Here is a 23,275-nt window from a genome sequence, read left to right as displayed (position 1 = left end):
TGAGTTTTATTTCATTGCCTTAAAAAATCTCAGCAAAGTAGCCTTTAAACTTTTTCTTGTATGTTCAATACAATACTGATTAAACAGGTAACTTTTTAAATTCTTTTTTCCCCCAACTGATGACATTGATCTAACTACTCAGGATGAGCTCTTTTCTGTTCAGAAATGAAGATACACGCTATCCATAGTTGCATTTGCACCCATATATAGTAACTTTACATCTTAGTATATATACACCTTAGTATACAGCCCTATCTTACTTTATAGCACTTCTGACCCTATAGTTATTTTACATTTACAGTGGACCAAGCAACCAGTTCTGTATAACAGAAGTGATAAAAGTTCATCAACAGTTGAAGAGGAACATCTAATAAAAATATATAAAGTTAAACAAAAACGAAAAGCAACAAAGTCCACAAATGTTTCTGTGCATAATATATATTTTAAACTGAGTTGAGTTCAGCAAGCTGTAACAAAATATTTTTATTCTGTTCCTTTGCCAATTATTTATCTAAACAACATTGTCAGTGTTTAATATCTGTATGTGAATCACAGTATATTGAAAACACTTCTCCACTGATGAAGCTTCCTAAATGTCTTCTCTCTGGCAGTTTATATAATGATACTATCTTTTAGGTTCCTATACATATTTAGTTCTGCATTTGCCACATAACTGGAAATATGAGAATGCAGTAACGTGCAACAAAAATATTAAATCACATTCCTTGGAGCTCAAAATGGAAACTGCAATGAAAACCTTCACAACGTCCATGCAGAAATAGTGTGTTAAAGATTGTCCTTATTTTGGCATGTGCAGGTAAAAATCAAATCAAAACTGTCCTTTTGTGTTTGTTTCGTTTTGGCAAAGCAGAAGCATCCATTGCTAATTTCCAAATAGACTAGAGTTTATTTATTTATTTATTTATTTATTTATAAGCAGTTTGTTTATTTATTTAAATAGTTAAAAAGGGAATTCCTACCTTGGGCAGGATCAGGAGGACCAAATTCAAGAGAATATCGTAGGATGAAATTGTTGTTCCACACATACAGTTGATTGTCTCTTGGATTGTAATCCACAGCAGCAATGTAATGATACATGTTGGGAAAAGGAATGTCTACATTTTCTCCACGGCTTAACCTGGTGTTGTAAATATAGTCAATTGCATTTTTACCGGTTTCACTTTCATTGTCTTGGTAAACTGATCGTACAACGTAAAGCACCCCGCATATCATAAAAGCATTAGAGGCTGCCCGTTTGTCATAGATTGTTTCCCACGTTGCTTCAAAACGCAGAGTATATGGATTGAGTTGGCTAATGACTATCATTCCATTGTTTTGCTCTGTAGCGTAAATTACCCACAAGCCATTTTCATCCACTGCCAGATCAATATCAGTCTTTCCCCCCCATCTGTAAGGGGATGTGTCGTGGTAGTTGGCGGAATTTATAATAGCTTCTCCACTCTTAATTCTAGTCCTTAAGTCAAATTTCACAATGTTTCTGGTTCTTTCCTTATTAAAAAAGACCGCACCATCATACACCACAAATCCGGTACCATCCACTCGATTGGGAAGCTTGTATGTTGTCTGTTGGCGTCCATTTTGGAAGTCCTCTAAAGATGCGTATTCTATCAAAGTATCAGTGCGGTATGGAGTCCATGGCATGAAGTATATTTTATCTGCAGCCTGAAGAGGGTCTTTGCACCAGGCACCTGCCTTTTGTTCAGCTTCATATAAATTTGGGGAATCCACCACAGCTTTCAACGTCCCAGGGCAAACAAAAACTGGTAGTCACAGAAAGAAGCAAGACAAGAGCGATTAAAAAAAAAGGAAAAAAAAAATCACAATATCCATAAAGTCTAGGCAAGCACTCTACGTATGTATAACTTTAAAGAAACAAAAATTCTTTAACTACAATGCCTTATAGTTCATATGTGATTAATACGTTTTACCCTTTGTCATTATGGTTCTTAAAAGTTACAGTAGTAACCAATATATGCAGTCTTTTTCTCTGACAACAAACCAAGGTTCTATGGCATGTTACTAAATCTGGAAAAAAAAATAGAACTACCGTTGCATAAGAGCATTTATTCTCCCGACCTTTTAATTGATGTGCAGTGATTCAACTGATTGGTAGATGTTTTTAATTCTTAACATTTTCAAGAAACATTCAGAAACTCTCAGACTGAAAATAAAGCTGCTTCGACATACAAGGGGGAAAAATTAAAATTAAAACATCAGATCCGTAGACCTTCATCAAGAGCAAAAGAAATAAAGAGCAACCAAAGCAATGGATGGAACAGACCAGGAACCCTGTAATTATGGCATGCTATGGAGAGGGTTCTGGAAAGCCAAGCAAGATGACATTTTTATTAACAAATAGTTGTCATGGGTAAGAGAAAGACAGGGAAAGAGAAAGAGAGGGAGGAAAAAAGCAACGGGAGTCTTCATCCCAGAGCAGGTGCCATCAGATACTAAATCCCATCACCTGCTTTTTAAATAGCCGAGTCAGTTTAGCAGCCAAGTCAGTTTATTGCAAAATTGCAAAATCAACTTCTTTAAGGAAGGGTATTTATAAGATCCTGCTGATTATTATAATTTCAGAATGTTGTGGGGAAGGGGAACAGGTGGAGGTTAACATCCATAAGGCACATAACAAGGAGCTGAGGGGTTTGGACTATATATGTTATTTACCTTTTTGCTCCACTTCTATTTCAAGCATCGGAAGAAAAATGAAAAAAAAAAGTGCAAGGAAAAAAAGAAGAAGATTAACACAAATTGATTATTAGGCGAAGATTAAATTAGTTAACAGACGTTAAACACAGGGAGAATAAGAACTGCACAACATTGGATAGAGAGAAACAGACAACAGGAAAACCTAGCTGGAGAAAGATTCTACAGTTACATAAGTGAACATTGATCAATCATTTTAGTAGGTTAAAGAGGCAGAACAGAAAATGCTGGGATGTAGTTTCACTTAGTCAACCTGAATAAATAATGAAAGACTTGACTAATGCATGATATACATAGCCTTCTGTTACCCAAGCAGCCTTAACAAGTGCACGTAAAAAGGCCTTCTATTAATATGCTATCATATGCATGTGTTTTATATATTGTATTTTACTATAAAGAAACAGCTTTGGTTAAAGGAAAGGCTAAATGGATTTGCATAGCACCCCAATCTTATTCTTCTGCAGGACAGAAGTATTTCTGTTACTGAATTTGCAGGAGGTACTAGTAAAATTGGATTAGCCTTTATGTTTAAAGTATTTAATTCTGACCAGCCTCTTGCAAAGTTTCTCTGAGACTGCAAAATCCAAATCTTGAACCAAAAGCAAACCCAATATATTTGGGCACTGTAAGAGTTCTCAACTGGTTTGTTTTTTTATGTAAATCACCAATTCATGGTGAGTTTGGTTTCCCATTTTTCCAAATACAGATGTTTCTTTATTTTTATTTTTTTTAAAGATACAATTTGTTGTGGTCTTTAGCTTTCCTGGAGTTTACAGTTAAGGGCGAAGTGGACAAAAATGCATATAAAATTGGGCATGCAAATAAGTAATTATAACATAGAAGAATATTTCTTAAGGATACAGACAGTGGATTGAGCTATGGAGTAGAGTTACTGAATAAACCACAATTGGCTGAGATTATTCAGCACGCTAAACCAAAAGCAAACAAACCACAGAACATAATATATGTATCCACTCAATATATCATTAATCTCAAAAATCTATGCTTTACTGCATCAATGGATTGATAGGAGTTTGGAGTTTTCCCTTAAATCAAAGATTTCCCAATTTTAGAATTTTTAGAAAAGAAAAAAGAAAAACCTGCAAAATTGAATTTGACCACTTATTTTGGCTATGGATTTTTCTACAGATCATTCCAGCCTGTAGGATTGGAACCTACTGATCATATCTGAAAGCCTAGCATTGTGCAGAACACGTTTTCATTTTAAAAGTATTGAAAATGAAGTTAAACTATGCAAAGGTAGAGAGACAGTCCTTAATGCTCCTACATTCAGAGCCAAGGACTTTCTTTGCTTTAAAATACCGCTGTTTTCTAGATCACAAAAGTATGTTCAGTTTTAGAGAAGTCTTTAAGCAGGCTGACCTTTCCCACTCTGCCATGTAGGAGATAAGATTACCAATTTTACTATTTGAACTCTCTTCTCTCTCTCTCTCTCTTTTGGCTTTATATAAAAAAAATCTTCAGAGAAATACCCAATGTCTTTTCTCATTCAGAAAATCCTGGTGGCAAAGATAAAACATATACAATTTTTGCTCTTGGCAAACTCCAAAAGTAAGAATGGAACATCTTGGGAAGGTTAGATTATACTTTTTTCCATGGAACATAAGTTCTCCTTTCATCATGACAAGAGAGGGAAGCTGATACCTTCTTCATGTTAGCTGTATTGCTGGTTAAAAACTCCAGGGTTAAAGAAGGAGAAGTTCAACAGGACAAAGGAGTAAAAAAAAAGGTCATTTGTTTTGAAGAATGGATGTATTTATTACCAGCTGGATGGATGATCACCAACAAATATGATACAATGAAACTCTCTCTACCTCCATCCATACACACACACAAACACACAATCACCAACCCAATAATATATATATTTGCAGGTGACTTTTAAGCACTTATAGGGACGCGGTGGCTCAGTGGGTTAAGACGCTGAGCTTGTCGATCAGAAGGTCGGCAGTTTGGCGGGTCGAATCCCGAGTGCCGCGTAGCAGAGTGAGCGCCTGCTACTCGTCCCAGCTTCTGCCAACCTAGCAGTTCGAAAGCATGTAAAAATGCAAGTAGAAAAATAGGGACCACTACGGTGGGAAGGTAACAGCGTTCCGTGCGCCTTTGGCGTCCAGTCATGCCGGCCACATGACCACGGAGACGTCCTTGGACAAGCGCTGGCTCTTCGGCTTTGAAATGGAGATGAGCACCGGCCCCTAGAGTCGGAAACGACTAGCACGCATGTGCAGGGGAACCTTTACCTTTTACCTTTAAGCACTTAGAGTAGAATACCTTGCTACCTTAACTTCATTAGTTAAATTATGCAACTTACCCTGATTTCATTTCCCACTCCTTAGAAATGGGAATGTTGGGATTTCAACTTTAGAAATAATAAATCTTTTTCACTAATATCAAAATGGAGGCATCTGCTCCATCAATATCTTATCCCACTACGTACTAAAAAATCAAGGTGGTTTACATTCAGAAGTAAAATGAATATTAGAAACATTTTAAAGGCCAATGTCAGAAATATTCTGGGTTGAAACGTTCCTCGCACACATAAAACGTTTTCTATAATTGAAATGGAAAGAAGACAACAGAGGAAAGAAAGAATGAAGAAAGTAAGGTTTGTTTTGTTGTGAAGAAAAAGTCATCAATAATTCCAAGAAGGGGGAAAATGGAAAAGGTAAGGTCCACATTAAGATTTGAACGATTTTGTGTTATAACTGCAATTTTCTCTTATTGAGAGAATATGGAATTGTTCCTGGAGCTAAAAGTATATGCTTAAATATTGTTCAGGCATTATTCCATATGACTGTTATGCAATTATTTGTTTCTCTGACCCTTTCCTTATAAGGAAAGTTACACATTTGCATGCTCTCATCTTGGTACTTTATGCTGTTGAATAGGACTCTGGAGAGACAGAATGACTTTCAGGCCTGAATTAAATCCTCTGTCTAAAATGAATAAGTATAACGGTCTAGAACAAAGAAGTAAACAAGAAACAAAAATCAGATTTATATTTTCATTTAGGCAAATTTTGCATCAGATTAACCCAAAACAGGACAAAGAGTTATCATCAGAATATCTACCAAATTACTGTTTATTATCCTGTTTTTTAATAAGTGGGATAATAAAACAAACCGTTTGTCTAATATAATTAAACCAAGGCAGGGATATATCAAGGATGTTAAGATAAACAGTCAATACAACTGTGTTTTGAGAAAGAGAATTCCATAAATCTTCTTGCCCTATAGGACTTTTTAATTTGTTTAAATAAATAATACTGATTTGTGTCCACATATACTTACTTGCATGAATAACTCTTTTCCTATTGAAACTAACAAGAAAGTCTACATATTTATCAGAATACATGCAAGACTTCAAGTAAAATGTATAAGCAACTTGCTGCAAAATAAATACTAGCTATAAAATTGCTTTATTTACTTTTGCTTTGGTTGAAAATCATTCACCTTGAAAAATGTTGGTCATGGCATTCTTAATGCAGCATGCCTCAATGCCAAGGAAATTTATTACATATTTCATACCAAATTTATTTTAAACACATTGGCATTGTCCAAAAAACATCTCCATGACAGTAATTATTTGGAACCATCACATTTCTCTTTAATAATGATAGAGTCTACCATATGAATCTTATGCACTCTATTCAATCGTTAACTGTAAAATATACCGTTAAATTACTATTAATTTTAATGATACTCAACTATAGCTTTACCTGGCCAGGGTCCATTTTTACTAGATCTGAACAATCTAAATCATTTTAATATCCCAGGAAACAGAATATAACTAAGTAAACGGAACAAAAAAAATTAAAAAGAGGTTTATAATTCATCACTTCCTGATGTTTGTTGATGTGAGCATATTCTACATTAAAAGAAACAACAGTGTACTGCTCAGAATACTAGAACAATGGCATAAACAAATAAATATTAGTGTCATGTACACAGCTGTCACACTGAGTAGAGCTGTACATTTTGGGGGACAGCCTGGTAAATAAATAAATAAAACTGTAAGGTCCAATAGTACAGCTAGAAAATAAAATACCTCTGAGTATCTTCCATAGAATTCCCGGATCCAAGCAAGGCTTAAAATAAAACATCATGCATAGATGTATGAAGTGGTGTCTGTGCTTTTTAATCCTAAAAGGACTGACTTAGGTCATTTGGAGTATCAACATATACTGCACAATTCAGAGAAATGTCAAGTGGGCTGTCTCCATTGCTCTGAAATTTAATCAGTAACACTCTTATTCAAGGATAAAGCAAAGCATTTTTGGTTTATTTTAAAATTCTGATTATAATAGTATTTCTCTTGGAAATGTGGAATTTTGGGGGGCACAGAATATGAATTGCTAGTAGGAGAATTTTTTTTCAAAAAAAAAAACAAAAAAAACAACTAAAGATATTTTTCCCATTAAAGCGCTCTCCCCTCCCTCTCCCCTCCCTCTCTCTCTCTCTCTCTCTCTCTCTCTCTCTCTCTCTCTCTCTCTCTCTATATATATATATATATATATATATATATATATATATATATATATATATATATATATATATATATATATATATATATATATATATATATATATATATATATATATATATATATATATATATATATATATATATATATATATATATAAATATTAGATGGCTAACATTGGGAAGCAGTGCACATACTATATATCTAATATAATCCTGATCACATGAGAATAGCAACCAACTACAAAAATAGTTTTTATCCTATTTGTAATATATGGTTTCCAAATAATTTACCTGTTAATTTAGTGAATATATTAATGAACACATGGAGTTCAACTGAGATAATATATTGATATCTGAACAATAACAGAAGTATGTGAACACTGGAATGTATAATTCTTATACTAAACATCTGCCTTACCACGGGGCCTTCTATTTTGAATAGTGATTTTTGAAATAAGGGTCACAACTGAGTGCTGTTTCTATGTGCTGTCCTGCTGATCTATGAAAGAAATTCCAAAGTGAGCAGAGGAACTAGGAAAATATACAGTTATAGTAAGATATAGAAAGTAGATCCTCTTAAGGAAGGTGTATCCCATTATTGTATTTAAGAATAAATTTCATTGCATTCAAATGCTATGCTGGCTTATTTGTCCAAATTTACACATTTGATGATTTTTTAAAGAAAATTTTCTATGCCAGGATTTTTAAAAATCTATTCCATGGCACCCTATGGTCTTCTGAGAACTTTACAGGTTCCGTCAGGGACGGGTGGGTGGGTGGGCGGGTGGGGAGGAGGGGGAGTTCACTGGAATTCAGCACATCTTCTACCTAGACTTTATTTTTATCTGCTGCATTCCCTGCATGTCACAAAACTGATGACAACTGGAAATCTGAGACAGCAGGGCCAATGGCTGCCATATATGATGATTCTTCTCCTCTTTCTTGTACATGCAATAATATGTGCCTAGAAAAAAGGCTCCAAAATGAAGAGAATTAATGAAATTAAAAGTGCTATGACTTCCTAACGTTCTGCCTTTTTTTACTCCAATGATGCCTTCAACTGAATGCAGTCCACAACCATATATTTGGTTATTAATTGTTCTCATGTATTCCAGTGTTATCCCTGATATTTTCATAACTTCATTCTTAAAACAGCTTTGGATTTTTCATCATTTGGCCTTTTCTGCAATAATTTTCTAAGAAGAAAAACTGTAAGGATGTAGGAGTCCCAAATCTATTCATGTCTTTCAGATCTCTTAGCTTTGACAAGAAATTGAAATGTCCAAAGTGATAAGAGTACAACCTTAGCATGAAACAGTCATCCATCAATGGCCAAGTGGGGACAACAATAACAAAAGTCAGGCTGCAGCAAGAAACTGCAGTCATCCCTCCATATTTTTAATAAATAATTAATTGATAGTGCTTTCTGTTGTAGCTGCATTGGTAGTAAATTAGCTCAGAAGACAATATGCACTATCTGATAAGGATGGTTTCCTCTCTCCATGGCCTTGAACCTGAAACATACGCTGGATTATAAGTGCATTAACTATGAAACACCATGCAGTACACAAAGTTACGTGCAATATGCAGTTTTGTAACAATCGTAACATGAGTTTTGGATATCCCAGATACTGGTGGTTGCTGTGAATGAATGATCAATGCAAAGCCTTCAACACCTTCAAAATGTACACTTACAATTTTGCAATCCCATTGCAAACAGAATGTGAAAAGCAGAAAAAGGAAGAATTTGGGCATTGCAGAAAGAAGAAAGCTAAAATTTTAAAGTAGGTTGCTAGGAAAAAGAGCAGAGATTCGAAAAAGCAAATGAAGCTCCTAGGGAGATTTTGAATATGTAACAGAAATATGGATAATTTCAGAGAACAGATGTGTACCTTATTTTTGGCATTACTGCACATATAGTATGTACATGTATGAATAAAATGCCTTTTGTGATCTCACAGTGATAGTACAGAAAAGGAATAGCCATACTATACTGTACGTTAAATTATATTGCTTGAATAATTTTCTCCATCAACTATAAGTAGTGGGCAAGGCAATATAACTACAATTACTATGGGTACAGAGAGGCGGTTTTGAATGAGAGATTTCCATACATTCAGTAGGAAGATCCCACTGGCTGCAGTGTAAGGGCAATGATACCAAAATTAGGTACTCAACATAAGCAGCACTATGTATACTTTGGCTGCAGTGAAAACTTAATATTGTTCCATTTTTTTAAATCTGCAAGTTGAAATAAGCTGGTGCTTGATCAGTCAAGAGAAAGGCTGCAGCTCTGCACCCGGTTATGAATCAGTTATTGGGCTATATAATTTTATTTTATTTGGGCATATGCTACAAAAAAACCTTATACTTTAAATGCAGTACAAATTAAAAGAAGCACCATCGTGTTTGCCTGAGATTTTTAAAAAATAACATGTAATAAAAAATGCAAATATTCACCCAATATCAATTCCAAATAGATTTATTCAAAATTAAATTCTAAATTTGGTCCTTCAATTAGAAAAAGTTCTATCCATATTAGTCCTGCATAGAAAAACTGAGAAAAATAGAATAGAAAAAAATATACAAAATATGTAATAAATAACCACCAGCATTTTGCAATGCCATTCAGAGTTTTCTTCAGTTAACTGCAAAAGAAATCATTTTTTTATAAACAAAAAAAATTGACTGGCAGGAATGCATCCACATTTGTGTCCTAAAAGAGCCCAGCAAATGATCTGAAAATAATATTTATGTATATTTAAACACTTCCTCCTGCTATAGGAAATGATCCAAAGAAATATAAGAACCTTGATATTTGAATGATGTCATAGTCTCTTTCTGGTAATTTAAAATGGTAATTTCAAGGTAAGGGGATGTTATGATCAGAATTATCTTTTTCTTAATAGGCAAAAATGTATTACTCCCAACATGCTACAAGAAAAATGATATAATGAGCCACTAATGATAAGTCACTGGAAAACAGTTTAAAGTTCAGCATGTGCAGTGCATTTCAAATCTAACGATGGTACAGAAAAATAAAACCACAGCAAGCATGTTTTCTGCAATGACACAATGGTATAAATACACGGCAACAATGAAAAAAAAATATGAACTGTGTTTGGCCTTTAATTGCTTCTTAGTAAAGTTTATAGAAGAATTAAATACTAAGTATTGCCAGTACAAATGATAATACAGTGTTTTTTTTAATGATGTAAGTAGGAAAATTAGTGTAAATATCAAGTGTGGATGAAGTCTTGATTGTTACCCTGGTTCATTGTTTTTAACACAAGAATAGCACCAATCCAAAACTGTCTCAACATATGGAATATGTACCTCCCTTTCACCATAAGAAAAGCTTAAGGTTGTGAGTATTAAAATAATTAAATGGGACATGAGGAATAAATGGGTGCACAATTCATGCACCATTAAATTTTACAGTTACAGTTTGAATTTATTTTTAACAATGGAATTTTTTTAAAAAGCGAATGAAATCTTTTTGTGAATCAAGTGAAAAAAATGAATCAAGCAATGTAAGATTTGTGACCAGCTGTTGGTCTGGATTGCAGAAACCTCTGTGAAAGGATTACATATAATCCCTAACTAAATGCAAGTTTCGCAACCTCAACAGGGTACATTAATAATGACATTTCCCTGCAAATTTGAATGCATACTTTCAGTGTGTAGTTATTTACAGATTCAAAATAAGAAGCATGGTTTTTTTTTCAAAGAACGCACTGGAACAGAGTTCCGGCACCTTTTTTTGACGGATTTTCCAAGTTTTAAAAATAACTTTTGAAAATTTGATGTTTCGTCCATGTGGGCTTGAATCACCGTCGAGTATAGCGGCAAAATCATTAAAACAGTGCATGCGGGCTGCTTTTGTGTCCAGTCTGATGCATGTGTTCTTTGTCTTTACTGGTTGTGATGGCACTGCTCAGCTTGTGATTGGTCATGTGGTCGCGAGCTTGTCATTGGTCATGTGATCGTGCGCTGAGTGCTTACTGCGGGCGATGACCATTATGTTTTGTTACACAACTGACGTGTGACGGTATGTGTACAGTGACTGACTACGTGTGAAAGGTAAATAAATGGTGAATTGAAAATCTTTAATTTTTAGTGTAAAGTTTACTATGAATGTTTGCCCTAAACGCAATAACTTAAATTTATGTTAAAAATTATATATATATATATATATATATATATATATATATATATATATATATATGTATGTATGTATGTATGTATATGTATATGTATGTATGTATGTATGTATGTATGTATGTATGTATATGTGTATGTATGTATGTATATGTGTATGTGTGTGTGTATATATATATATTTTGTTGGACCATAAAAAAGGCTGAGCGCCAAAGAATTGAGGCCTTTGTACTATGGTGCTGGAGAGGACTCCTGCGAGTCCCTTGGACTGCAAGGCGATCAAACCGGTCAGTCCTAGAGGACGACAGAGAATGAGGTGGCTGGATGGAGTCACTGAAGCAGTAGGCGTGAGCTTAAATGGACTCCAGAAGATGGTAGAGGACAGGAAGGCCTGGAGGAACGTTGTCCATAGGGTCGCGATGGGTTGGACATGACTTCGCAGCTAACAACAACAAAATGAGGGATTTATAACCAGTCCTCACATCAATGGTCACATGATAAAAATTTGAGCCTTTGACAAGAATATTTATGATGGGCCTTGGGGGGGGGTCATCTGAACACCATTTGTAACTTTTCCAGGGGTCTTCAGACAAGCAATGTCAATGGGAGGAGGTGTTAATAGTCAGATTTACTTGCACGATTAATCAATCACCATATAATTTGCTTAAGGACATGCAGCAAAAAGGTCATAAAATCAGACTCTGTTGATGGCTGTGTGACTTAGCAATAGAAGGTCTGGTCCTAATAGTGGTCTTAAGTTGAATTTATTGACTGCCTTTTTAATGACCATTTTAAAGTTACAACACTGTAAAAGAAACAGCTGTGCAACCAATTCTTTTATGATCATTGCAGCATCCTGCAGTGACATGATTGCCATTCAGGTTCTTTATAAACAGTGCACATTTGTGACTGTGGCCAAGTCCCACAGTCACCTGATCACCATTTGTGTAGTCTGCAGCTGGCTTGCAACAAGCAGCATAAACAGAAGGCAGACATAAAAACATAAGTTGCAGTCACATGATGCTTCACTTAATGACCATGATGATTTACTTAATGACCTAATGGGAAGTGAGGTCATAAGACTGTAACGGCCACGTGATTTTTGGCTTAACAACAGAGCTTAACAACATATCCAATTGTAATTACTAAGTGAGGACCACCTGCACCTCCTTTTGTAAAAGAAATTAACAGTTGCTAAATGTTAATCTAGCCACCTCAGACTCCTATTTGGGGTTTTTGTTGTTGTTACTCTTTATTTCAGAAAACCTACACTTCAGAAATATTCTTAGATCTCTTTGTATGTACAATATGTTTGGGATTTCACTGCTGATTTTAAGTAATATTTTATCTAGGGAGTATGAAGGCCAATCCAAAACATTTATCTTTCTTTCTTGTAAGTAGCTCATGACTGATTTGCAGGCATGGTTTAGATTGTCTTCAGACTGATAAAATATCTAAAATTTGAAAAAGTTACTGTACTTAATTTTGTACAGTGTAGTGATTATGTGAGCTTCTGTTCACTGTTCACTTATGGATTCAGTGAAACAGAATTTGATCAGGGATACTTGACCCTTTGCACACAGCTCTATCACTTAGCCTTACATAAAGGAGTAGACATGTAGCTTTTAAAGTATGGATTTTTGCTGGGGGGAAAAGGATGAATATGGATTATTATAGATGTATTTTTGACCAAGGATCATGATATTTAAGCTGGGGGTAAAATGAATCGTGCTAAATCTAGTAATACCCAGGATGTTATTCCCAGATACTTCCATGGCACGCTCCAATGCATGAGCCAAAATTACCACAGCAGGTAGTCCTTTCAAAACTAATAGTAAAGTCAGTAGTTTCTTTACAGAACTGCAAGCCAAGCCAATTTGTCAAGAACTGGTACTGGGCGTAAGTACAAATTCCTATTGACTCTTTTGAATAGCTAATTCAAGTTTCTTTTTCTGAGGGGAAAAAAAAGCAACTCTAGTAGCCTTAAAAGCCAAACACTTAAGAACACAGACAGACACTTGGCCAGCATCACACCATGGCTCCTTTCCATACTTTGTGAAGCTAATTGGAGATCCTAGCCTGCAAGTGTTCAGCATGCAAAATGGTTCTCAGGCCATAAACATGTGCTTCGTTTCTCCATCAGTATGGCTCCAGCATCAATTGTGAACGCTAGAGAAAGGGAGGAAGAAGAAGAAGAAAAAGCATACTTACTGTAAGGGACACATTCATATTGGACTTCGAGGTATTTATATGTTCCGGGACAAGGATCAGGAAACACATCAGACCCAGTCACTACTATACATTGAGTTCTGTTGTTGCACCTGTCACAGGAGAGAAAATGTCAACAGAGAAAATTTAGAATAACTCTTTTTTTTTATCTTCTGGTGGTAATTTCTATAACCCTCTATAGTTTAAGACTTGTCAGATGCAATGGATTATAGCGTGCATGTTTCCCCAGAAAGTAGAAGAAATGTGAATACTTAATTAATTCAATGAATTTTCAATGTTCAGCGTATAATGAAATGTCGATTTACAGCAATTGCGACTAAGAATTCAGGTAACAACAGATAATTACAGACCTTTTTTCAAAAGTCTATGTTGTTTGTTTGCTTTTTTGATGGTGAAAGTATTACTCTACATTTTGAACTCAATTTTTTTTAACAATTAATGAATTTTCAGACATTACAATTATTAATAGCAATATTTTTTTGGAAAGCAGCACAATTTAAATAGTTATACTTATTGTTTAGAGCTGGACATTTTTCAACAGCTGTGCTCTGCATCTGAAGGGCCAAAGATTTAAAGACAGAAATAATACAGTACCCTTGATGGGATTGTGGAGGTGTGACAAGCACTGTGCCATCATCAATATTATTGGCAAATTTCCAAGTGGGTTACACTCAACATAAAATACTATGGTAATATAAACTAACAAATGATTTAATCAGCTCTAAACAAAACTGTAAAATAAAAAAGTAGATTGAAAACTTTAGAAAATCAGGGTATTTTTAAAAAGTGTGCAGTATTAAAAATCATAAAAGAAAGCAAGCGTGAACATTAAAAAAGATACCAGATTTCATACTGGACCAACTTTACTGAAGATGTCCATCTATAACAGAGGTCCCCAACCTTTTGGGCACCAGGGACTGGTTAAGTGGAGAGATTTTTCCGTGGACGGGAGGGGGCGTGGTTTTGTGTGCTGCCTGCATTCCATGGATGGGGCTTTGTTTGTTTGTGTGGACTGCTTGCTGGCATACCGTGGTCTGGTACCGGTCCATGGACCGGGGGACCCCTGATCTATAAGGCATTTCTCTAAACTGGCATTTTATTCAAGTCATATCCTCCCTCAACATTCACCTCCCAGCGCAAAGAAAACTTTACAAAAAATCAAGCCATGATGACCATGCTAATCAGAATCTGCTATTTAGAGAAGTATGGCAGCCTGTAGACAGATACAATATAAAAAGACTTGGTGTTTCAAAGTGAACTTTAATTTTGAATAGAAATGAAGTGATACTTGTCAAAACTTAGAATAAAAACTAAGTTCAGCAAAACAACCTTCAGTGTTTCATTGTGAAGTCAAAGGAAAGAGCCACACAAAAAGGCCAGGAACAGTTTGGTAACTAAAACAAAGGAAGTTTGGCTGCTCTCCTGGGTAAGTTCTGTTTGTCAGTAAACTGAAGGAAAGGCAGCCAGATCTTAAAATAATAGTCTAGCCTTTGACTCCAGCCATATATCAAACTACTGCATTACTAGCACTTCCCATACTATTGAATACCCTTGCATAAGTGGAAGACATTTATCTTATGCTGGAGAGTTGGAGGGTTTCTGACATCTGTCTTCCAAAAAAACAGGTGTAAGATCAAGCCATGTTTTAAATTCATGTTTGCTAAATGAATATTAAAGTGAGCTTAATTGCAGCATTTCAGAATAACTTCAGTGTTGTTACTAAATGATACATCAGACATCTCCCCTTGTTTTTAGTAATTAGCTCCTGAAAAGAACCTAGTTTTAACATTCAGAAGGGGAAAAAAAGATACATATTTTTTGCGGAACGGATTAAAAAAAAACCCCATAAAACCTGTTATAGATGTTAGGCTGATTGTCTCATTCCTACAACGATAGCTGCCTGTTGGTTGAGGTCTACTACTGTAAACCAGACAAGGTGTATTCAGCAGTTTCCTACAATAAACTGACAGCCACCCCTCATAATTTCCTTACAAATGTACCCGATGGTTAGCTGTTACATTTTTATAGAATGTCTTAACAACATACATACATACATATATATACATATATATACATATACATACATACATACATACATACATACATACATACATACATATATATATATATATATATCCAATGTTTTATATATCCAATGTTTTTAAATCCTATGTTCTGGCCTTTTGTAAACTGCCCATGGCCTATAGAAGTTTAGCAGCACAGCACAGAAGTCTGGGTAAATATAAACAAATAATTTGAGCCAGTTAGCAGTTATCTCTTACTTAGGATGTCAATCACCTTTCTACAATATCATAAGATGGAACATGGGCTTTGGAAGGCTTGTAGCTAAATTTTATCAAATTGATGCATTCCCAGGCCAGTATTTCATATATTGCTAGTTCTATAGATACAGATGCATAGACTGAGAATTCTTGGGGTGGAAGAAATAGGAAATTATAATGTGAACACTGCAACACCAAAGACAGTCAATGTATGAAAACTGTTCCTGAAAAACGTTAGCACATCTCCACCACACTCTAAAAAAAAAATCTGAAGGTTTCTCAAAACGTAAGAACAATCCTTATGTATAAAGAACAGCCAAGATACTTCTAACACATCCATTTTATAGATTAGTTATAATTTAAGGTATGTACATTTTTTTTCCTGTCATGTGGTATTTTTAACTTTTTGAAACACTCAGAAAAACCAGGGCTTCATGGCACTGAGAAATTTTTGAAATCAAAGGTTGCCATCTAATTAACTGTTTCAAACACACAGGTCTGATTCTTCACAAAATAGCTGAAGAAAAATCTCTTAAGACAAAAAAAAAATGAAATAAAAAACAAGGAGAAGAGGCTGCTGTTACATATTTCCGCTGCTCCTGCATTTGCCACTTTTCATTTATCACTCTGGAAGTCTGTCCCATCTGTGCTTGGGTTTAAAAATGCTCTTTGTTTCCATTCTAATTCGTTTGCATTCTTGCCATTATTTCAGTACAATTCCCAACAAATTGCTTTCGTCCTTCTTTTGATTATCATATGCTCATTATTACATTTTACCAAGAGAAAAGCATGGAGATGAGATTCCAGGAGCAATCTATCTGGGTGAGGTGTTTTAATCAATGGTCTTGCTCTGATGATTAAGCGGAGACTTCTGTTTTGGCAAGATAACATTAGTTTCTCCTGTCATGCTCCAAAAGCCACTGGGAATCTTTTGCAGATCATTAGATATGCTACAATAAAGCTTTGGTACATTCCCTTTTCTTCCTTAAATTACTTCTTCACTGTCCTATCATTTCCCGTCACCATTGGCACAGCATTATTATTATAGCTCCCCTGAAACATGCACCAGAGCTATGTCTCCAGGCCATCGGATGCCATTTTCAATTGAGGCTTCCACTTTAAAATATAAATTAAGAAAAATTTCATTATCTCCTGCCAGGGGCCATTATTCACCACTGTTCTAGGGAAGATTAAAAATGCAAGATCTATAGTCTTGAACAAATACTCCAGTATTAAAATGAAGATCTGGGTGTAAACGACAAGGCTAATATACTAGGACTAACTGAATTAAGACTGAATGTACAAACTGAGTTTGTTATAGATCACAGGGCATAGGCAACCTGGAGGCGATAGAAACAAAGCTAATTCTAACGGATAGTTGGAATTCTAAATTCACGATCGCTTCCAGCTGGGACCTCTTAGAGGAATGGTCTTAAGATACCTAGAAGCAAATCTGATATAAATTGTACCAGCTTCATTTCAAAGGTGTGGAACGTATACCTCCGTTTTCTCTCAATGGAAGTCAGGTTTATAAGACTAAAATGTGCATTAGTACGTCTAGACTCGAACAGTGTTGAACAGTGCTGACCACGTTCGTAATGCTGTAATACACTGAACTTTCTAAAAATGGTTTTCTTACAAATCTACTATGGTTTCAGAAGTTGTTGAACACATTTTTAATATGGGGTGCAGTTTTATGCAGTTATCCCATATTTAACCTGACAGCGACAGATGCTAGCGGGTCTCACCCTATTCAGACAGTTCATAGCATTGTGCTCTTTCAAAGAATCAACAAAATTCGTATAGCAGTTATTTCTGCATATGGCAAAAAGAAGCATCAAAACACATGTGACTACATCCCATTTTAATTTTAATACATCTGACTTACAAATATATAAAACTGCCATAGAATAGGGAATCTAGCCCTCCTGGGAATGCTTGAGATGCTTGATGGTGGCTGGGCCTGCACATATGTAAACACACATGCTTTGTTTATGCAAATACACACAGATACTCGTTGCCTGAAACATCATGGAAAAGTTAATAGTGAAAAAAATAGCATCTGTATAAAAGCCAATCATTTTCAGTACACCAGGGAAAACACAGATGCATAGTTTCTTTAATTGTTTAATAGCTAATGATTTATTGGACATTATTAATTACTAAATAAACATAAGGAAACTAAATGTAGTGCAATTAATATAACATAGGAGATGTTGCACGGTAATGATCATTTGTCATAATTAATGTAATAAGTAATGCTTGTGGCAGATATTCTGAAATGTACTATAAATACAACAATCTTTTTCTGTTTTCCTTACTCTCAAAATCAATAAAGGGGAACAAATTAACTTGAAAGTAAATTGGTAACTGCCTACTGAAACACAAGAACCCTATGAATTTTCTACAAGTAGAAACTAAAGGACATGATCCATTAAACAAAATTTTACAAAGCTACACAATTAGTGAAGTTTTAGCAAATGCGACTGAAAGCAGTGGTGCCTGGATCAGTTACTTGAAACTATCAGAGGATACTTTGAAGGGTGTGCAAACATATCAAAGGATTAGGCAACAGCTGAATGAGGCAATGAACAGAAAACAAGAGGTCACTCTAAAAGTGCCTTTCCATTTAAGAAAGGCACCTTTTGATTCAAGCTTGATCTAATTTCTGCTTCTAAAAAATACAACAGAATATTGGCTGCAACTAAAAGTTACAACTTTACAGCTTCATTATGCCACTGGCATAGTTGAGTTCCTTACTGAGCCTCATGTAGATGCTACTTGCTTAGCCTGTCTGACTGTAATTAGATGTAATAAATGTCATTTATTTATTTCACAATACGGATGCCCATCTTAAACAGGTAACTCTAAATGGCCAACAACTAATACACAAAACAATATGGTAAAACTCCTACAAGCAAACAATACAATTCAAAATAATCAATGTACTGCCTAACCCATAATATGAACACACACTTATTGGTTTCCATTAACATTTTGGCTCTCATGTCTAGGAGGAAAGCCAAGTGTTCATAGCCTTCCAGATCTTCCATAGAGCAGGTACTGAATAGATTTCAAACATGCTTTCCTATAGGCACAAAATGGCTTACAATAATAAATCAATTTATGTATTACAAATTGAATGAAAATGAAATAAAACAAACTAGCCTAGTATGTAAAGAGAAAAAAGAATATTTATTTCTCTAGTCCTGTGTAAATTATACTCTGGGTGCAATGTTCTCTTATGGCTGGTGGTTATTCACAAATGTGCCTTCTTATTGGCAATTCTCTTCTTTCTAATAAGGAAAGTCTGTTTCCTACTTTATTGTGTTTTTAACTCCAAGCAAAGTTTTTATTATTTCAGGATTTTTAATATTAACTCTCTATTTATGCTTGAATAGAAGCATTTAATTCAACTCATCTCGGCTGCCTAGTAATCATTTTAATTATCTGTTTAATTGTTTGTATATTACACATTTGCATGCTTTTCTGAGTTTTATGTTATACTTATTCGTTTAAAATGTTAGATACTGGTTTTCAAAATATGTTATAAGCCACTCTGGAAAACTTTTGGTTTTGAAGAAAGGCCTATAAATTCTTAAATAAAGTAATTAAAAAGATGAAATCCTCAAGCAATGAAAAATGTCTTATGATCTAAAATAGGAAAGTTAAATTCCTAAGTGCAAAGCTATATCTGTTCTCCCTGGACTTTCTCAGAAAACTATTTGGTTAGCTTTCCTGTGCATTTCCACTCTAAATGTAAAGCTATCAGATATCTATTACTCTGAAATATATTGCCTATTATTAAGGAGAGTTGAGCATCATATTCTACAGTCCTTTAAATATGACCAATTTGATAAGCACTGTACTGCTAATATTTGGAGAAAAATATTGTCTACTTACTGTAGAAATACTGAATAGTTAATGTGAATACCTTGAAACTTAACATTAAGAAAACCAAGATCATGGCATCCGGCCCTCTCAATTCCTGGCAAATAGATGGGGAAGAAATGGAGGTAGTGAAAGATTTTATTTTCCTGGGCTCCAAGATCACTGCAGATGGGGACTGTAGCCAATAAATTAAAAGACGCTTGCTCCTGGGGAGGAAAGCCATGGCAAATCTAGACAGCACACTAAAAAGCAGAGACATCACCTTGCCAACAAAAGTGCGTATAGTCAAAGCTATGGTCTTCCCAATTGCAATCTATGGCAGTGAAAGTTGGACCATAAGAAAGGCTGAGCGCCAAAGAATTGAGGCCTTTGAACTATGGTGCTGGAGAAGACTCCTGCAAGTCCCTTGGACTGCAAGGCGATCAAACCGGTCAGTCCTAGAAGACATCAACCCTGACTGCTCTTTAGAAGGCCAGATCCTGAAGTTGAATACTTTGGCCACCTAATGAGATGGAAGGACTCACTGGAGAAGAGCCTAATGTTGGCAAAGGTTGAGGGCAAGAGAAGAAGGGGACGACAGAGAATGAGGTGGCTGGATGGAGTCACTGAAGCAGTAGGTATGAGCTTAAATGGACTCCAGAAGATGGTAGAGGACAGGAAGGCCTGGAGGAACGTTGTCCATGGGGTTGCGATGGGTCAGACACGACTTCGCAGCTAACAACAACAATATGATTGCTAATTTCAAACAAGCTTTCTTATGTATAGCAATAAGAATAACTAGCTAATCTGGGCTGATCTTCAAAAGCTAAGCAGAGTCAGATTTAGTTAGTACTTAAATGGGAACCATTTAAACTATCTGGTACCAACCAGGGCTCAAAACAATATTCCAGTATGGAAATTTTGACAATCTCTATATTTTTGCCAATAAAAATGATGTGGCACCAAAGGTGCTTTTTCAGTTCTGGCCAGAAGTGAAGAAGCTTCTTTGATGAAAAGTGAAAAGTCTTCAAGGAAAAACTAAGGAAGTCCAGCTGCCTTTTGAAAAAGCACCTTCGGGAAAACCATGACCTGTATGACTGAGAACTTCCATAGACTAAAATGATGTGGGTATTTCTATGAAATAATCAGGAGCTGCCCCTTACTGGATGGGAGATTCTATCTTAAAATATCCTAATGACTGATATAAAAAGGATTAAAAAGTAAATCATGGAAGAAACATTGCATGCTACCAAACTTGTTTATAAATTGCATCTTAGTAGTTAAATATACATAAAGGGTTAAATATTTTAAAGTGTCAAGATTGTCTCCCCCTTTTCTTGTTTTAAAGAGATTCTCTGATTACTAGCCAGGATTTACAATGCTAACAATATGCAAATGTTCTTTTATATAATGTGATTTGCATATATGTTAAATAAAATTTGAAACTGCCTCTAAAACTCCTTTAATCTTTTTTAATTAGCAAAATAAGCAATTTAAAAATAGCAACAACAATTTGTTAATAAAACCTCTGATATGTTAGATGCCTTGATAATTCTGAGCCATTTTACAAGACCTTTGGGTCAGTTTAATGCAAATTAGGCTTGAGTATTATTAATCCAGCCCAACTTCCTGGTTTTCAAAATTGCACATTCAACATAAAAGTGGCTTAATTTTAGGAGCAAAATAAAGCATATTTATTTGCAGAGTAGACCACTGAGACTCTCTTTATTTCAAGGGGTCATCGTGTCGAAACATAATGTAGGGGCACAGTTATCACACATATACGGAGTGAATAAATGTGTGTGTACTTCTTTATTTAAACATTCATAGGATGCCTAGAGTTTTGAAACTTCTCCTTGGATAATTACAATCTATTGCCATATATTGGAGCCAGTGTCAATTAGGGCCAATTCCTCATGAAAATGTTTCTCCATTGCAGTTTTCACATACAGAAACTATCACTCCCCATTCTGACAGAGGAAATGGGAAATCGCTATGGGATGTCCTAGTTAAGATTTAAATTAGCAAGAAACTTGTTATCAGGTCTTATAAAAATAGGGAATAATAGGACATAACCTTGCAAAACCTTGGCATCCTCCCCCCTACAACCTGTAAATTATCTGCAGAAATTACCCATTCTTGTGTGGCAGCTTATTTTTCTCTCCTTGGGGAGGGAGGGGAGAGAGAGGAGGGGGCCTTTAAATATTTAATTAGTAGCATGATGATATGAAGACAACCATGCATGCCAAGCACTTTGATCCTCAGCCTATGCTCCTCCTAATTATGCTTAAATTTACATCGGTCATTGCAAACCTCTGGCACTTCTAATTACTTTATTCCTTAAAGATCCTTCCAGGAAGAGATTTTTTTTCACTCTCACAGCTCTGGATTTCCATAACTAAGTTTTCTAGACCATTAATTACTTGCTCAGGGTCTTATATTCAACAATCATTCAAATCTGGGATTGGTCTGGTCGTGTATTTTTGTAGTGGGACAAACCCATTTGCAAGGGTGTTTCTTCGTAGACCCTGCAGCATCTGCATTGTGTGTGTGTGTGTGTGTGTGTGTGTGTGTGTGTGTATGTGTATATATATATATATATACATATATATACATATATATACATATATACATATATATATATATATATATATATATATATATATATATATATACATATATACATATATACATATATACATATATACATATATACATATATACATATATACATATATATATATATATATATATATATATATATATATATATATATATATATATATATATATAAAAGCTAAAATCATAATCTGCCTAATTATTTCCTAGTGGTATATGTATCTTCTTTGTTTTCTTTCTTGTACTGATTAGACGGAAATTTGTAATCTCTTTCCATGCATATCTTAACTATCCATTTATGGCTTTAAAAGTATTAATGTCAAATGGGGGGGGGTAAAAATCAAAGGAAAGGCCCTTGGAATTCGATCTGCTGATTTCCTTACCACCTTTTTTCTCCATACATGTGGACAACTTAAATGACAGAAGCGCTGTCCCCTAGGAAGCGCCTTTAATCACATCACTTCCACTGCTGTCATTTGGCATTTAAACCTAAGTTTGGGAAGTTTGTGCTAGAAGCATTGTGTGAGCGTTATTATATTATTCTCTTGAGAGAACTTGGATGTCATGAAAAGAATGATTATTTATCCGTGGCATAGCAGTTTCTCACCACAATTAGTGGAAAATTTACAAAATTTGTAATGGAAAGTTTGTAGTAGAAAATTTACAAAACTTTCAGGAATACTCTTTAAAAAAACAACAACTTATTTTTCAAAATAAGCATAATCTTCGAGAAGGGAGCATTACAAGTTTCTATTCATATTTTGCTAGAATCAGTATGATTCGTTCATAAGCTACAAGTCCATTTTTAATAAAGAAACAAAATTGCTGCAAACAGTGCTTTGACTCTCTCCCTCTTCAATCAAAAGCAAGCAGCATATG

The 23,275-nt window shown here is 35.0% G+C and overlaps 1 protein-coding gene across 11 annotated transcripts in view; it reads right to left on the bottom strand.

Annotated features, from left to right (window-relative positions):
* ADGRL2 (adhesion G protein-coupled receptor L2) overlaps positions 1-23,275 on the bottom strand; it is a 218,356-nt gene that overhangs the window by 62,669 nt on the left and 132,412 nt on the right. For 6 of the 11 annotated variants that reach the window (XM_081324142.1, XM_081324140.1, XM_081324146.1 and 3 more), the window contains exons 4-6: positions 13,608-13,717; positions 2,692-2,706; positions 981-1,781 (exon numbers count right to left, since the gene is read on the bottom strand). In XM_081324142.1, coding sequence (XP_081180268.1) covers positions 981-1,781; positions 2,692-2,706; positions 13,608-13,717 — 926 coding nt within the window. The remainder of the gene's footprint in view (positions 1-980; positions 1,782-2,691; positions 2,707-13,607; positions 13,718-23,275) is intronic. The other 5 variants (XM_081324143.1, XM_081324147.1, XM_081324145.1 and 2 more) reach the window with 1 other exon arrangement.

This window comes from Vipera berus (genome assembly GCF_964194415.1).
Source record: "Vipera berus genome assembly, chromosome: 3".
Taxonomy (NCBI): Eukaryota; Metazoa; Chordata; class Lepidosauria; order Squamata; family Viperidae; genus Vipera; species Vipera berus.
Note: the sequence above shows the minus strand (reverse complement) of the source record. Positions and strands in the feature narration are given on the sequence as shown.